Below are 18,768 nucleotides of genomic sequence, written 5' to 3'. Positions count from 1 at the left end.
CATTAAGATTCTACTTGAGTGTACAAACTATAAATATCTCGTTAAAATTATAACACTAAAAAGGACTTACAATTCAAAAGGTCGATTAGTCATTGTCTCTCAAAAAAATCCCAACAGAATGGAAAGAAGCAAATGTCGTAGCAATTTTCAAGTCTGGGCAAAACACCCTAGCTGATAACTACCGTCCGACCTCGCTAGCTAGCGTTGTTGTCAAAATGTTGGAGGTCTGCTATACAAGCATTTCCTAAGGTTTTTAACCCGACTTTCGACTTTTAAGCGATAAACATTTGTAATCGTTGGTGGAATAATGAATTAAAATCAGCTATTTGTGCTATATTATCCAGATTATCTCACTGCTTTAGGATATTTAAAGGGGCAATGTCACGCTATTTCAGTCAAACTTCAAAACACTAAAATAGGTCTTTTGCATAAAGATAATGGTGTAGTTTTGTTGCCAATAACAATTGAAATGCACTGAAGCTATTCTTTGTTATTTAGATCCATGGATGGAGAGGATGCAAATGGATTGAAACTTGAAAAAACTGGCCAGTTTTTTCAAGTTTGGAGATGGTGTCCGCAGAAAGTCGTCAAAAATCAAATACGAAAAGCTCTTTGTGCAATAAATTTATTTCATATCTCGTCAGTGGGTTGTCAGGATTGTTGTATGTGTGAGCTAAAGTACTGTTTAGATTTTTACTCAGTTTTGGCCTAAAAACAGCAAATTTAGCATGACAGTGCCCCTTTAACTTGCCGCCTCGCGGCTCGGTAAATGTCCACCACTAGCTTCCTCCACTTCGGTGAATAGTTGTTATCTAGTCCTAGTGTTTACTCATTTTTATGTGTGTGTGTGCGCGTGTTTGGCGTTGCGCGCGTGTGTGAGTGTGCGAGGAGTGTAGTCTTTGAAAGGGAATTGAGTTTCCCCCTTCTACCATCCTGCCATCCTATTAAATTTATAATGGCTGGCGAATTGTTAAATGAATGAATAGATAAACAACTTCTGATTTAATTTTAAAATGGACCCACACTTTATCCTTACTCCTCTAAAAGAACATTTAAAAAAATCTGTACACCTTAACACGTCTATTCACTTAGAGCATTGCCTATTTTGGCAAATTTCCTCAAAAAAGAAATACACATTTCATCATTATAAACGTTGAGTTACTGCTTATAGTCCAGAAATGCAATGCAAGCATGAAAAATGCTGTCGTTGTAGCTGAAGGTTAATTTCGGCTTCTTACATTCGGTCTTAGATTAAGGTCAAAGGCGTAAAACAAAATGAACAAATATCAAGTAACAAAAGACTTGGAGATCTACAATAACTGACCAATGAACCCGCGATGATTGCTAAGTTGTCCTGGATGGGCTCGATTACAAATTTCATAACCTCAGATTCAAATAATTGCTACTTGCTGTGCATTAAATCATTTACTGGGCTGTCACAAATCTGATGAACGATCTTAATCAGTTGGCCTCAGCTTTTAAAGAGAAAAAGTTGCATTTCTGCAGGGAATGTTTGCCCACCACTTGTAAGACTCTCATGTAGAGTAGATTTCGCATATTATACCGCGTGTTATCTTGTTTGTTAATTTCTTTTGTCATTGCAGACGGTTGCCCAGTGTATTCATTTCTATTATCTTACAAAACATCAGACGTTTTACAAACAGGTGAGAACGTGAGCTGCGACACTAACTTGAAGGAGCTTGTGTTGAGGTGTTTTTTACTTGAAGTTCCACAGGATAATTGAGGAATTAAATTAGCTCATTTTGTTGTCTTTACATCATATCAGATGGGCGAGGATAACTGTCCCTCCATTCACGGTTTGGCCAAATTGGTTACGTGGTTCTTATCTTCAGAATTTTTTCTCCTTTTATAAATACAAAGAAAACAAAACAGCGACTTTCTCTCTACCAGACTCTATGCGCTCAACCTAGCAATAGGCCAAGTTCGATGAATCAATATATTTAGGCATGGCTACGAGGTTTTATGGTGAAATTTCACGGCTCAGTTCTGTTTTCTTTGTCTCACAAGTCTCATGGGAGATTTCTAGCTAAACAAAATAATATTCAAATGTAACCACAAAGCCTCGTAGCCATGTGTGAATATTGATATATCGAACTTTGCCTATTGTCGTCATCTATATTCCAACCTCATTTCCAGGGTCTTTCATCTCCCCACCCCTGAGGGAGCGACGGATGAAAGACCATGATTCAGGCTGGTCACCTGTCTTAGTGAAAACTTTTCCACCTTGGATGGAGTCCCCGCTTTTCCGAATGTTGTCGCCGCTGGTATTTGTCTCAGCCAAAAAGAAGCTTGAAGCGTTGGTTGAAGCTTGGATAGATCAATCGCCCTGTTTTTCGATTTTCAGTAATCTTCAATGTTCGATTTTGGAGAGCAGCTATTGTAATATGAATCTAACGCCAAAACAAGCAAAGTGCTTGGAAGCAGAAGCAGTTTACTTTAATAGATTTTGCCTACGTGGTACGGAAAATATATTATTTCCCACCTATTACCAGCACTGCCCTTTGGTAAATTTTCCCCTCAGAAAAAGAGCTCAGAAAAGACAAATTTACGACTTGGCTGCCCGTCCTTTTGGTTTTTCTTTGTCCTCTCTCACTTTTTGGGAGACACGTGACCAGCCTGAACCAGGGTCTTTCTTCCCTCGCTCCCTCTGGGGTGGGGAGATAAAAAAAAACCCTGGGAACGAGGTTGTCTATATTCTAGTGGACGAGGCGGACAAGAAATTTTAAAAAGTTCCTACACTTTACAGATTTAAAGTGTTCCAAAATGAACATGTAACCACTCTAGCTGCCAAAACTGACTACAAAAATCATGTTAACGATAACCTTTTCTTGAAGTTGAGGAAGATGGCAATGGAAGAGCAACATATCACTCGTGGTTTTAAATCACGAGCTCTTAGAGGAGGATCGACAAAAGCTGAGAAAAACAGAGGCCTTCAGGGTATAAATGAAAAAGGTGTTTTCTTCTACAAATATGACGATTATTTTCAAAGGTCCAATAAACAAAGAATGAGCACCATCGCAAACACAGGGGATCCACTTGGAGACACTGAAAAATTAAAAGACAACTGTAAAAAGGAGCTAATGACTAATGGAAAGCTTATGACCAATGAAAGAACCGCACAGAAGAATGAGGCCAGTGTTAACTGGCAAAAGGAATTATTTACTCCGGTAAAACTCCCCATAAAAGTATTTCCAGAGGATAATGCTTCAACTTGTTTAAACAAAGATCCCATACGGGAAACAGAAGAGGCGTCCACATTTCCTGAAGATGATTGTCAAATGACGCACATGAGCCAAATTCAAACAATTAAGGATGACAGGTTCAGAGGCAAAGATCTGTTTTCCTGTGATCTACAATACTTGAACACAGCCAATCAGGTACAAGACGAGTTATTCACTAAAAATACCTCATACAACTATTACCAAAGTGTCACAGACAAGAGAAATATTCCAAAAGGAGTATACATAATTCACAACACTAAAAAGAAGCAATTGAAAAGAACGTCATCAACAACAACGCAACAGAGCAGAGCAGAAGAGATCACGTGGAGTGGCAATAAACCTGGTCCATACAAACGACTTTATTCATCTTCCGAATTATTGCCTCACTCGAAAATTCAAGATGAAACACAAGAAAAACATTTTAACACGTCTACAAGCAAATCACTCAAGAAACTAATGGTTGCACCTGAGTTTCAAATGAATGGCTTTGTGAAAAAGGCAACTGAATTCGAGGGAAAAAATGCTGCAAGATCCATGATGACAACTAAATTAAAAAATCATAGTGTAACTTCTCCTGGAAATAAGAACGTAGAAGATTCCCGGAATAAGACTGAGGGCACACTTTCTTCAAATCATTGTTCTGATGGATGCTATTCTGGGTGTTCCTCTCCATCCACCAATAAGAAAAGAAAAGTAGAAAACATGGGCAAAGACGAAAGCTACCATCAAACAACTCTCAGCAGATGTTACACTCTTCCTTTGATGAATGCAAAGAATAAACAATGTAATGCAACAAAAACTGAAGTCAACGATTCCTCAGTTTTTTGCCCAGAGGATGTGTTCCTTTTGTTCAACCACAAGGACCAACGTTTATTTACCGCTGATCAGCATTGCTCTAACTCTGGACACAGCCTTGAGGCTTCCTGTGATGAATATTTCAACCAAACAGATGTCGATGATAAGGAAGAAAGTCTCAACACCATGATCTCTGAGGAAAATTACTCAAGGCGACAGAACAATACTGCCGATCGATTCTTAAGTGGGACTAATGGACTCAAATTTAACACCTCCCTAGGGCCTGCACTCAAAACCGTAGAGAATAGCCATCGAAGAAAATTGTTCCCAGGAGGAGCTCAGCCGGCACCAGTTGAAGGAGGTGAGCTGAGTAATAGAAAGCTTGATAAATGCTTAGTTGAAGAACGGCCGACAGCCGTGGGCAAAAGTAAATCGCTTGGACACGAAGCACCTTTTGTTCAAAACATTGGAGAAGAATGGCATCATCAGAATCTCGGTTTAACGAATGCTGAACTGACCAAAGGAACATTTGATTTGGCAACTGATTACTTTAAAGGAATTAGACAGAAGTACTACGCGAACACACCTAAATACGGCTGCTCTAACGAACATTGTAAAATAAACCTTGAAACGTCAAGAAAAGGAACAGTGATGAAAGAAAATAGTGAGTGCAAGTACCTTCACAAACGTTTGCACGCTCTAAATCTCGTGACGGAAGACAATCGCTACAATTGCTCCAGTGGGAAGGAAGGCCGAAAGGAAACCTTTCATCTAAATGCTGGTTTCCAGACAACAAAAAATCGTGCGACTTTAAAATATCACTCGTTTGACAAATCCGTCATCCCTACAGGCATGAACAGAGGAGAGGTCGATTGTCAAGGAAATGGGTCCTCACCCACGGCATGGCAACAGAAAAGTTATATTGACACAGTTATCGATACCACTAGAGTTACAAAGCCCTGTTTCAGTTATGACAAAAATTTAATACTTGCTAAAGAAAGACACACAGAAAATAACAGTGCCGTCAAAGGAGCAAAGAGGAAATGTTTATTTGTCTTTGAGAAGTCATTGGAAAGCGACGGTAATCGCTTGAAGAGGATCCGAGACTCGAAAGTTGACAATCACTGAAAAACTTTTTTCCAAGTTACACCTTGAGAAAGGACGCTGCAAAACAAGCCAATAAATTTTGTAAGCACAGATACCAAGCCTCGAATTCTTATTTCTATGAACGTAAAAAAAGTAAAAACGGATCTTAATTAAAAGTGACTCTTGATTTTCATGCTCAGTTGAATTAATGCTGTGTCCTCGAATAGCACCAGAAATGCGAAAGAGGTAACTGGGGGGGGGGGGGGGGGGGGACTGAGGGTAACAAACACAAGGGGAAATTGGTGCCCTTTTCTTTCTTTTGCCCTTATCCACAATATAGAGGTTTTGCACGGCAGCCATGTTGCATGGAAGGAACAATGAAAAAGTTTTGCCTTAGAAAGAACATTTGTTCCCATGGGAAAAAGAATCTATTGTTCCTGCCACGCAACATGGCTGCTGTGCAAAACCTCTATACTGTAATTAACACCAACTCAGGGAATACCCGCAGCAAGGAAGGATTGTTTCCTGTCTCATATCCTTCGTCCTTAAATTTCGTTCAGTGATGTGCGTTTGACGTTACCTTTTTGATTCGATCAAACTTACAGAATTGAATAAATTGATTAAAAGGCATGGGTAATTTTAAAATAACAAATAGACACAGTGACAACTTTTCCAGTATTTTAATAATTGCACAAAACAGCAGATTAAATGAAAGGGCTTCCAATTTGAACAGTGTGCTCAAGTCCTATGTTTCCCTTAAAATTAAGTACAAAAGGTAGGAACGTGTGTGTAAGCGACTAGAAGGCTTTGCCATTTTTACTAACAATTAATCATTAGCTTGCTTGCTACCTGTCAATGTGTTTGTAAGCCATTTAAGCGAATTACAAGGCAGGATAATAACATCGCTCAAACCACTAGCAAACACAGTCCACTATTTAACTAAAGTGTGGAGTTCAAAAATTACTTTGTATTATTTTTGCACGCTTTAAAAAGACTAACTTTTTTGCCACTTATTTAAAAGTGTCCAGTTTGCTTATCCTGGGATACCAGGGCATTTTCCGTCTCAACAAAGGTATTAAGGTGGGCACACGAGGGGTCACGTTGCAGGAACATGTTGAAGCGAAAAAAAGGTGTGTAGTACACAATGAGGCGACATGCATTAGGATCGTGTAGCGGGGACAAAATCACAACATGTGAACACATATGAAAATGTGTGACATGTAACGGGAACATTTTGTCCCTGCTACACGTCCCTGCTACATGTGGCCTCAATGTGCACTGCACACCTTTGTGTCGCTGCAACATGTCCCTGCAACATGGCCCCTTGTGTCTGCCCACCTTCAGGGACTTTTTAAAAGATTTACGACACGGTCGTCAACGAGAACGCCACACAACAACAATATCCTTGGCATGCACATATTCTTGCGATACTCTGCACAACATCGGGGTGAAATCACAAATTTGGGGTTTTTACGACAACGAGAGCATACAAATGTGTACATTTAAACGGCTCCGCGTACCAATTTCTTCTTAGGATACTTCGTCCACATCGTACAACGTGAACGAAATGGGCTTATCGAGAAAAATTGACGATACCGCAAAGCTATATTCAGGTGACGTTTTCGTCGACCAACGCCGTCGCAGACTTTTAAGCCCTGGCCAAACTATCGAACAAAGCTAGATTCAAGACTCAAGTTTGCGGGATCAAACATTGTTCGACTGTTTGGTCGCCCATGTTGGAAGATGTTCGTCCAACATTTTTTGTTCGATCAAGTGTTGGATAGAGTTTGCTCCGATCAAACATTACGCCCAACAATAGGAGGTTTTCACGCGCTGTCAGCGCCGCCATGTTGGTGAACGAAAACAAAAGATCTCTCATTAGCTTCTTTTGTTCGTCCATCTGAAATCCTACATTTCTCTACTGTTATTGGCGTCCCTAGAGGTTGCTTGAAAACGTCCTATTCTGCTCGACGCAACAATGGTAAATTTCTTTCTGATTTCCTGCTTTGAATCCGTCTTTTTCGTCCCCCAACATCTCCATTAAAATAAACGCTAAGAGGACTTTAATTTCGTTTCCGTGTTAAGCCAACTTAAACTTGAATGTTTCGTCAAGCAATGTTGGATAGTGTTTTGCCACCATCTCAACATTCATATTTAACAATGTTGCATGTAGGATCCAACTTTGTTCGATAGTTTGGCCAGGGCTTAAGTCCCCATTATTTTCGTGATACAACCGGAGAATGTAATACCGTCTCGAGTTCACTGAAACGGAGGTAGAATTTTCATTCCGGTAAAAAAAACTTTTTGCAGAGATCATGAAATACAGGAAAGACCACTCGTTTCAAACGTCTGAAACGGGTAGGGCAACCGGTTTTTTTTCCGCAGTGAACACGAAAGGAAGCAAAAAAGCCTATTTCACGTAAACGCGGTAGGAGGTCTGACTAACTCCGACCGATATGGACATTGCTACCTATGACTGTCAGTTTTCATATTTAAACAGTCCCTAACACAATACAGCCTGATGAACTAAGAATGCTACCACAGAATGTACAGCGGGTCAAATCGATGCATTGTAAAAACATCTAACGAATCACAGACAATTGACCCAAGCAAGAACAGGCGCCATCAGTGTTCGACAAAGATGGCTTCACCAGAACATGCAGGTTCATAGCGAGAAGAACCTAACAGGATGGCGACCAGTGAACTTGAACAAGTGAAAGGCACTAACGCCAGTAAACCAGAACCGAAGTAACTCACCTCTGCCGACAATTTTCTTTGGAAAGAAATCTCGCTGACTTGGTATTGTAAAGTATGTTCTAAGATGATTAGTATGTAGTGATTTGTTTTTTACCTCGTCAACGAAAAAATGATTTACTTTTACACCTATATCATTAGCTTTAGTTGAAAATTATTATTTTAAAGCTCTTTGTAAAAGCAAAATAGGGAAGACATCTCTTTACAAATATTTCTTTTGTTATTCAAATTTGCCAGCCACATGAACAACAGGCCAATGGGGCTCTGGTTGGCAGATTTAATGACAATGGGTGACGTCAACGATATCTTCCCTATACTTGATAATTATTGATTTAACAACCTAACGTCCTTACGAAGGAGTGTTGGTGAGACGGACTCTTAAATAATTTAACAGATTTTATTCCCTAATTAACTCTGTACACTTTTTACAAGCAGAAAAGTAGTATTGATGCCCGAAAATAGACGATTTAGTTTACATAATCACGATAGGTTCCTGGTCAGCGGCTGCATCTGGAGAAAGAGCTCTGGCCAAAGCTGGAACGCAGTTGCTTGGTATAAGGCACCCTGAAGTATAATCATACACATCTCTTAGTCAAAATAATTCCCACAGCAAAAATCATTTTTGAGTTGAACTGTTGAGTCAAAGTGTGGTGAACTTTTAAAAGAGGTCACCAGAAGTACATAACACAAAGGTCTTGATCTGCGATGGAATACGGCCACAAGCTGACGAAATAATCCATTTTTAGAACGTCTCCTGCTAGATCTTTTGCGGGAGAAAAACATGGTGGCAAAATGCGCTCCGTGCACGATCCATTCAACACAATCAATCTGAGGCAATGTGGACATTGGGCCCAATCTGATTAGCCAGTTGTTCAAAAGGTGGAAAAACGCTATCCACCATTTGAACAACTAGGGCCTGTATTCTAAATTTAGATAAAACCGTAAATCAATGAGCGAAGACCAAGAGGGAGATCAACACTTCTTGGTTATGGAGTTATGCATGCACCCTAAACAGGGTGAAACTTTGAAAGTAATTAATGATTGAATGAATGGTGAGGCGAAAAGTGAAGGAACACCCCCTCCCCCTAAAAAAACTTACTTTAAAACAAGCAGACTCCTTCCAGGTGCTTCAAGATAAAAGGCGCATAAACGTTAAACGTGGTCTCTGCTTAAATGAAAGCGATGCAAGGCCAAAATTCCCACGAAAAGATATGAGCTTCGCTTAGTTTGCATTATATTGTTCCCCTAATTTCATCATGGTCGACCGACTTCGTCGAGGCCTCCCCCTCCCCTAAAAGGCAATGAGCTGTCACTAACCAACTATCCTGGATCCATCACTTTTTCTGCATCTCACAATTTGTATTTTGGAATTAGCGCCAGGCTGCCCGGCCAACATAGTCTCCAGCTTACTCCATACGCTGAGAACTGAGCCACTTAAAATGTGGAATGTACGCTGTCTTAAGCCCACCTCACAGCCAAGGCCCATTATAATACGTCTACAGTTGCCTCTCCTACAAAATGAAGTCAACGAAAAGTCGGTCATATGATGACAACGATACACTATAACTGCTGGCGAGAAATTACAAAGTTGCCTTAAGGCTCGCTTCTTTTCTAAGTGCTAGAGGCTTCTTAGATTTTGTTCGCAATGTATAAAATGCGCAAAGCTTGCACTGTGGCAAAAACCTTTCCACAGCCACCTAGAGAGTATCTTCATGTCAATCAAGCGCCTCATCTACAGCTACAGAGCCGCAATGCCGTCTTCATATGCCTTCAGTTGAAAACGGATTAGGATCAACTGAGAATCAGTGCCTTATGTATGTGTCTCACCAATAGGCATGAGAGCATTGATTAAGGGCTGAATCATATTGATTTATCCAGCTGCTTCTTGCTTCATGATCCATCACCTATCATAAGACAAACAACAGTCACTGAACATGCGCAAGATGATAGACCAAAGACAATTAATACATTCTTACAATCAAACTTGCGTCACCCTATTTCTGATGTGAAGAGCCAATTTTAAGGTACAGTGGAACCCCAGCCGCCTTACGTCCACCTCGGTAATACGGCCAAGTTTGTTAGGCCCACTGATGACCGTACTAACGGGGTTCCACTGTACACGCAGCGTGACATCCCAAAAGACGGCTAAGAAGGGAACTTTAACTTTTCCCTAAAATGTACCTCTGCAATCTGGATCCGTGCACTTGTCAAACACAAGATACATTGGATGTGACAACTGGTAACAAAATGCTCAGTGGTCCCAATGACAAACACTTCTGTTGTTTACTTATTTCCCTTCAAAGTTCTTCTTGTTGTTCACAGAACAATTAAGGAAATATCCCACTAAATAACCCTTAGGACCTGGAATTTATTAGTTAAGTTCTTCTTCTTAAACTCACATAATAAAACTTGGCGCCGGGTTGCGTTACCTTTTTGTATTTTTTCTTGATGTCTTCTAATGTATCTTGTCTCGTTTGTAAGCCAGTATTCGGCCTATACACACTGAAGAGACACTTCCTCTTGTTTCTTGATTTAAAGATAACCAATATGGCGGTTTTCTTATTATTTCGGGACTATGTAAAGAGAAATCAAGAATGTCAGGTCTCCTATTACACATACATAATAAGCCCCTCGTTTTACATATCTACCAGAAAAACTGGTTGCCATACTGCTAAAAGGGTTTGCGCCTTGCAATCTACTAGTAGCAAAAACAAGTCTGGCTTACAGATTGCGAAGACAACTAGTCAACAAGATAGCACACCCTCTGCCCTCTGGGGGTTGGGGTGGGATGTGTGGGTAAGACGGATAGAGAGGGAGATGCTCAATGTGCCAACTCTTTCCCTACCCACACTGATGCGGCTAAGGGAACAATTTTAATTTCGGGTGTAATTAGACAACTGACCTGGTTTGACAGATAATACCCATTATCAGGGTGTGTTTCGCTCAGTCTCTCCTGGAGTGATTCTTCCCAGGACATACCACGCTCAACACCAACCTAACAAAGCAAACAAGTATGCTTTTTGTTTACCCACAAGATGCACAACAACGAGTAAGGAAAACAGCACAGACAACATTGACAACGGTGAGAAAGAGCTTAAAAATCATAGTGATCATGTTTTCATTTAACCAGTTTACTGACCGTATGAAGCTCTGTAGTAGCTGTTCCGAATACTGAATTACCAACAAATGTTTGAACACTCAAATTGTTGACAGCTTCGCCGTGAGCACCCAGGTCTGAAAACAAAAAACACATTCTTGACCAAGAAAACGCACAGTGAACAGCTTCTTCCTCGTTGGGCCGCCCTGAAGAACACGTGATGCTCACGTTTACTTGGATAATTTGAGCAATTGTCCCTTAAAGACTAATAAAAATTCAGATGGTTTCAACGGGATTCGAACTCATGACTTCTGCGATGCCGGTGCAATGCTGTATCAACTGAGCTATGTAGCCACACAGTTGTGGCTGAACCAATCAGTTGGTAGATCAGCATTGCACCGGCATCGCAGAGGTCATGAGTTCGAATCCCGTTGAAGCCGCCTGAATTTTTCATGTGTCTCTAAGTGACAATTGCTCAAATTATCGAGATAAGTGCGAAGATAAGTGCACTTCACCCTTACATCTGCACGTTATATATACATTTATCTCATTCACGACCTCAAAGCGTCGCAATTTGTAGTGTTTAAGGGACTTAAAGATCTACGACGCAGTCGTCAATGAGAACGCCACAAAACAAGAAAAACAGGTTAAGAAGAGGAAAAATAATCGTCCTGCACGAGCAGCACTCATTTTAGCACATTTGCTTGTTGCAATCTGCACAACAACGACGTGAAATCATCAAGTTTGAGGTGTTAACGACAACTTGAACGTACAAATGTGAACCTTTCATTCTATATTTTTACTCTGAAACTGCAATTTATTTTTAGGATACTTGGTGCACGCTAGTGAATTAAAATGCAGTGCAAATGAATGCTGTCCACGCTAAAACTGGGAAAACGAGGTCAGAGCGCAGCTATTACAACGGCTCTCGTGATTCGTCCAGAAAACAAACGAGCCCAATCCTAAACACAACAGATCTGCTTTTCACACGGATCCAATGAAATCGGAGGCTGTAGAGAGCTGCCTGGTGTTTCAGAAACGAGTACAAGCAAGGCACAAGAGAAATCTCAGAACGTCGGTTGATCCAGAAGCTCAGGCCAAAACAAGCTTAGCAATGCAAAACCAAACTAATTTTAAGTATTCAAGTAAAGCTATGATCCTCGCAGTTATGGACGCAAGCAAATTTGTAGAACTATGGACCACCGCGCTCCGACCAACTTTACTTACAAGAGAATCTTTGCTGACGTCCTTGTTTAAATTCTGTTTCATTAACAAACGGTTTGCTCACAGAAGGCATCATGCTATTTACAAATTGACTTCAAGTCAATTTTTGCCCATTATTATGGTTGAGATTTTTTCAGACAAAGGACCTACAAAAATGTAAACAAAGATCTTCCCACAAGAAAAGTGTTCACAAAATGATCTCCATGTAAGACAACGCCCGTACCCAGAATTCCCTCATCCCAGCGCCCACTTCTCTTGGCTTGTTGCACCACAACTGATAAGGTGTCCGTGAAGTACGCAAACAAACGGTTCTGGAGTTCCACTTCTATTCCAAGAATTCGATTCAGAAATCGCGACATGTTGGTGTAATCTAAAGGAAAAGAGTATAACACAATCGATGAGACTTCCACATCACTGCTATTAAGGACGGTGCCTACTATTGTTATTGCGCATACGTTCTGCGCATCTCGAGATACTCGGGTTTCCTTTGGGTGAAGCTTACTAATTCAGAGATATTTTTGCGCGGCTCAAAACTATGCGGAGAAAGCCGAACTTAGTAAGTGCTCTTGGTATCCAAAAAGAAAATTTGGGGTAACCACGCATTTTTCAGAGATAATTAAGCTTCAATTTGGAAAAGAACGCCATACATTGCTCTGTATTTTAAAGCTTTTTACAAATATTGTTCATTATTTATCTTCGAAAAATGCGTGGTTACCCCCAGTTTTCTTTTTGGATTTCATAACACTTGTTAAGATCTGCTTTTCCCGCATATTCAGTAAACCGCGCAAAAATACCTTTGAATTACTAGGCACCGTCCTTAAGCGGTCTAAATACGAAGGATTAACAACAATACCTCATCAAGACAAATTGGTGCTAGTATGTCTTAGCTTTAAAGTGCAACTTATTCCAAAAACGCGGAAATTTCAACATTCGTTCACATAGCCCGTTCTTGTTTTATCACTTGAAAAGGGGAAAAAGGTTTATTTGAATGCAATATATAAAGGCCATTTTGCAAAGTACATACCCAAGAATATAGTATTTATATAAGGCATTTTCTTTCCTTTTGAAAAGTACTTGTATAGCACGTAAAATCAGACACTGCCTATTAACCGGGCACTTGCGCACACAGAGTTTTAGCTTAACACACGGAGCCCATATTAGCTTTGTTTAAACACCTTTTTCCAACATTGTGAGGCCACTTTTGTCATCTTTGATCAAAAGACCAACACCGACCAACGCATCTCGAACATCTGTCGAGGAAAATAAAATAAATTAAAATAAGCGACGGATCAGACAAGATCATCGTTTCCATAACACAACTTAACAATGAACTTACCTTGAAAGAAATTTCCCTGGTGATCCTTCGGTGGAGGAATCATGGGTGCACCCTGGCCAGTCACAGCTTTTAACACAGCTTCCAAGGCCGATCTTCCATACTATTGAATACCAATAAGAGTCTTAATCATACAGGAAGAAAATTCGACTCTTGAAAAGTGTGGGCCGGGATTAACAACTCTTAACGGAAATTGTCAGAAGTTATGCAAAGTAGAAATGATTTTTTTATGGTTATTACTATTCACAGTAGTTTCTAAACCTGTTGTCACACAGCGTAAATGCAAGACACAATTCAATAACAATAAAAAAACCGTCTGGATAACACCAAAATGGAAGCGTGGCTAAGATACGTACACTTTGGTCATGAAAATAATAATCACCTTATTGTCGAAGTTATATCGGCTTAAATCTTGTGATTCTGTAGCTCTCCTGTCTCCATGAGTAAGAGCTCCCTGCGAAAGAGAGTAAAATCATATTTTGAAAGAGTTGTACCTTCCCCTGGTTGAATGGTGGTCCCATGTCCGACATCTCTGTTATGGTTAGTAGCCAACGGACAGTTCCACGAAAGTTTTGGATGCAGTGTGTTCTGGACTTTTCTCAGTCTCCGGCGAATGTGGCCGGCAAAGGGTGCAATGGGAGGCCACAATTGCAAAAAACAGCCAGGGGGTTTGCGAAGCGCTAAAACCTTCAAGTTAATGCAAAATTCTGGGAGCACTATAAAATACCCGCGGAAAATAAAAACTTGCAAATGTCCCCGAAATCGGTACGGAAGTGGTGTCAAGTACAGGGCGCCTTGTGTTTTCCAACACTAAATTTCGAAATAATTACAAACGTATTCTTCAGGTTACCGGTTCTTTTTGTAATACACGTAATCGTATTCACTTTACATGTGCTTGTGTATAAACGGAGTCGGTAAAAACTCTTTTTATGGATATGTAACAAGTCACTGATGATACCTTCACAAATGACCCATCAAAGTCAACTTCGGATTGCATCTTTTTATGCTACTCACATTATATCAAGAACAAATTAGGAATAAACTTTGTCTCACCATGCTCTCAAGTCTCTTGGCGACAATGGACGCAAATCGCCTTTCTCCTGCCAGCTCAGAAATAAGGAACAGGTATTCTGGAGCACTCACTTGATTGGACCGATGAGACCGACCTATGGACATGATAGTAAATCATAGGCACGCATTGCGTAAGTGTGGTAGTGCAGTAACACGGCGCTTTATTCCATATTGTCAAATGAGCTGCGTTTTGTCTTCCAGGGGATTCAAGTTGTCTTTGCGTAATATGCAGCCCTAATAGCACACGATATTGTTTTGGTATCGTAAATCATTATAGTGCCATGGTAGATGCCTTAGGTAAAAAGGCCCCTGAGAGGACATGCGATTACTTGTAAAACCCAGAAAGATTGAAGAAAATAAAAGGGAATCGAGAAACATTGGCTTCTAGGCTGACATGTTGATCATTTTCAAGTTCCCTTAAATCTTCTTTTTCACCACAAGGTTAAGCGTGCACTCTGAGAATCTGACATCTTTCTAAGACAAAAGTTCACTGAACTTAATCCCTGTCCGGCAGGGTTAGTATCTGGATGGGAGATCTCAAATCACTTTGTGCCAGAAACATAGGACCGAAAATTCTATTTTAACGCTCAAAAATGCGAACTAAGCAAGGTACAGATTTTGGTAGCCTGCTTTAGGAAAACAAATATTAATACACAGTTTTTAGGAAGAGCAGAACGATGTTTTCAGGAAGTGTCGATCGAGAATATATTTTGCCATCAGCAACAAAATTTGCGACATGAAAATCAACATAAACTTTGAACCGTGAATATAAAGTTACTATCAGCAAAAAACATTTTGGGAGATTTTTGCTACGTTCAATTTTTCTATTGTACTTTTAGCTGCATAAGTAAATCACAAAATCGAAAGTGTCATCGAATTCAGCGGGCACCGTGATCAAGTTACCTTGCGTGTTTACTCGCGACAAAGGATACATCTGTGTCAAAATTATGGCAAGACACCGGGTTTTTGTTTTTGTTAGTCTGACTTTTTTTCTTTCAAGTGTTATAAAGTTTGACAAGAGATGTGCGAATTCAACAAAAAGATCACAATCGTCTAACTCTTGAGGTTGACCATAGTTTCTGCAAAGTGAAAAATTTACTCTTGTAGACGAGGTTGTTTATCACCAGGTAATTACATCGTTTTGGAAATAGCAGCTGCTTTATTATTCATCAGCGTCACAAATTCTTGACGATTTTGGGGCTCATTTTGTTGAAACTGAAGCACGCTTCCTACAGACCTGTTTATTTTCGTGATTTATGCACGCGCTGCGGGCCTATTGCCATCACGGACACTCTCACAATCTCACAGTCACAGTGTGTAGTGCACTTACAGTGCACTACCACAAAAACCTCAGAAGAATCGAATAGGAGTGCCAAAAGAACTAACAGACCAGTACTAGCCCCAATGACAGCACGCTCTACATTTAACAGGCAAGTCCAGAAATGCACGTATTTGATAAGCGTGACGAAGAGTCCCCTTGCTGTCCTTCCCAAATTCAACATCACTCGGGCCTAGGAATAAAGACAACGCCAAAAAGCGTTCCCCAAACTCCAGTCCTCATGTAAAGATAAACCGCTTCATTTACCCAGACCCTGAATGACTCACCGAACTGCTGAATGGCTTTGTCAGCACTCCAAGGCAACTCAAGGGTTATGTGCACACGCCTTCGCTGATTCTGTAACGAGACAAACCAATGAGGTGTACTTGGTAACTAATGTATTCTCAACCAACATCTACTGACAAAACAACTATCTTTACGTTGTTTATGGATTCCATTTGATAAAATGAAACCCTTCTGGTCTCATTCTTTCAAAGAAATTGTACAAATTAAACCCGAAAATCCAAACCTTAAATGTCACAGCTTATACAATTCCCGGAGGTGTTAAAGTGCCCCTAACCCCAAATTATTTTTTTTCACTAAAATGAATCTTTGCACCTTTTCTATTTCGCTGCGGCCTTATGTTCCTTTTTGTAACAAATCCTGCCTTTTTACAGGCTTAAAAACTTGGGAAAACCCAAGCATCTTTTGTTCACGACCGAGTCAGACGGGGAGTGGATCTATTCCTGATTTGACTTACATTTAATTGCATTAACTCTTCGTAAACATGCATGCATGCACTTTAACACCTCCGGGAAAAGGGCTTCAATATCCGTTCAATTTCGTTGAACAGCGATGTCGAAACCGTTTGCCCCCCACTTTCAACCCTCGTTGAAACATACTAAATCGAAGTTGAATCGATGTTGATTGGGTTTAAAAGCGTTTAAACTTTGCTGCAACAACTATTCAACATTTCTTTTGTTATCGCGAATGTTGGATGAAGTTGAAGCAGTTTACCCCCTCTTTCAACATCGTTGGGTATGCGCGTGCACACTAATCTGTCTCTCAATTACGTCTTTATGTCCGTATCCATAGTAACAACCACGGCCTGAATACCAGGCCTATGGTGAAGCTTTGTTGAATCAAATGTTGATGATGTGTTGAAACGGTTGGCTAACCCCAGCAGTTGACATCGCTGTTCAACAAAATTGAACGGATGTTGAAGCAAATGTTCAAGCCGTTTACCCGGGCCTCAAGTTGAAAACAGCACTGAATTCGACAAAACGACCAATTACCATATCAGCATGCACACCGTTGTAACGAGTTTAACAATAAATTAACCTTACTTTTGCTCGTCTGTCTGCCTGCAAGGAAATGCCTGAACTAGCGGCCTCTGATATAACTGCAACATTCTGTGAAAAAAGGCGGACAAGAAACGACAGTCAGCAATAATTTTATTTCAGGCCTTTGGAAGTAAAGAAAAAAAAGATAACTGCACAGCTTGAAATAAAGTCAACAGACGGCTTTCAGGATCCCCTTTGTACGACTGAAACAGGTCAAAGAAGAAGAGGAGCTATTTGGACGATATACGAAACACTTTCCTCGCTTACGACCAACTACTTGAATCACGCTTGCTTACAGACACTCCACAACCAAAATCTGTCTACGATGTGCTTGTATAAATGGCGATTTAGACCGTATAATTTTTGCACAACAAACTTTCGTACGTACCTAGCAGTAAGAATGACGTTTGACAATTTACACGCATACGACTCGAGAACTTCTGCCATAAGGGTGTCACAGGGCTGATTGACACCACACGATTTCTGAAGCCGTGACGTGAGCTGGTCGCGTGCGAAATTCTTTCGACCTGAATAGCCCTTAATGGGCTGTTAGTCACATAGTTTTCAACACAAGTCAGTCAATTTATACCTTGGAGTTGCTACTTTTTAAAAGTGAAAGTCTTCCTTCGAACCCTTAAGTAAAGTTCTTCATTGAACCACACAGCTTGTTTTTTCTGTCTACATAGTCTGTTCACGACCTTTCAGATGAGAAAGAGTTTAAAATTTCAAACTAGCCACATCTAGAGAGCCCTCTCTCGTTTCTTGTTTACAAGGCAATCATAACAGAGCTTTGCAAAGATTCTTGTTCAAGCAATTATTTTAAGCATACTATAACTATGTTTTAAGCAAACGAAGTTGATTCGGTAACTACTGAACCAAATACCTAACACCCAAATGACCGAGATTTAGCAGCCCTTACCTTTTCACCATCCATGAATCGTTTTTTCTCGACAATATTGAGCAGTTCCAGTGGAACATCCTGTTTACTACGGGACTGATAGCTGATGCTCCCATCTTCATTACTCACAACACGGCCTTTTCTCCCCGTCATCTACAACCATACAATGGCCAGCACGTTAGAAGATCGTCTTGATAAATAAAGCAAATCTCAGAAATGTACGTTACCCCCAAAACAGGTAGGGTTTTCAGAAGGTATTGAAGATGGCAACAGCCGAGATCAGAGTAGGGCAAAGCTGACAAATAAGGTACCGAGAGACCCCCTAATTGCCTAGGGAGTCTGGGGAAGGTTTCACTAAGAATATTATGATCTAAAAATCCTGAAAGGACTGCACTAGCTTTAATTTCAGTGATGAATACCATCCTTAAACATCAGCAAAACTGAAGGGATTTTCTTCGTCGCCAAACTAGATTTACATTGAAAAAAAACACTTTGAACGACGGAATAATATACACACAGCGGGAGAGGCAAAGTCCAGCCACTGGCACATTTGAATTAAAGTTAAAAAAATGCAACTACGTTCCCAAGACTGCGACCGTATTACACT

General features: G+C 40.4%; 1 protein-coding gene across 1 annotated transcript in view; it reads right to left on the bottom strand.

Moving 5' to 3' along the window:
- Positions 1-5,788: 5,788 nt before the first annotated feature.
- The window catches only part of LOC138045746 (protein strawberry notch homolog 1-like), a 53,393-nt gene continuing 40,413 nt past the window's right edge, over positions 5,789-18,768 (bottom strand). The window contains exons 23-36 of the mRNA XM_068892352.1: positions 18,183-18,314; positions 17,267-17,332; positions 16,208-16,277; positions 14,585-14,697; positions 13,914-13,985; positions 13,535-13,634; positions 13,374-13,448; positions 12,422-12,568; positions 11,017-11,111; positions 10,780-10,872; positions 10,307-10,450; positions 9,705-9,781; positions 9,195-9,388; positions 5,789-8,441 (exon numbers count right to left, since the gene is read on the bottom strand). Coding sequence (XP_068748453.1) covers positions 8,350-8,441; positions 9,195-9,388; positions 9,705-9,781; positions 10,307-10,450; positions 10,780-10,872; positions 11,017-11,111; positions 12,422-12,568; positions 13,374-13,448; positions 13,535-13,634; positions 13,914-13,985; positions 14,585-14,697; positions 16,208-16,277; positions 17,267-17,332; positions 18,183-18,314 — 1,470 coding nt within the window. The 3' untranslated portion in view covers positions 5,789-8,349. The remainder of the gene's footprint in view (positions 8,442-9,194; positions 9,389-9,704; positions 9,782-10,306; positions 10,451-10,779; positions 10,873-11,016; positions 11,112-12,421; positions 12,569-13,373; positions 13,449-13,534; positions 13,635-13,913; positions 13,986-14,584; positions 14,698-16,207; positions 16,278-17,266; positions 17,333-18,182; positions 18,315-18,768) is intronic.

Source organism: Montipora capricornis, chromosome 4 (assembly GCF_036669925.1).
Source record: "Montipora capricornis isolate CH-2021 chromosome 4, ASM3666992v2, whole genome shotgun sequence".
In the NCBI taxonomy this organism is placed as follows: Eukaryota; Metazoa; Cnidaria; class Anthozoa; order Scleractinia; family Acroporidae; genus Montipora; species Montipora capricornis.
This window is presented reverse-complemented; position numbering and strand designations above follow the sequence as displayed.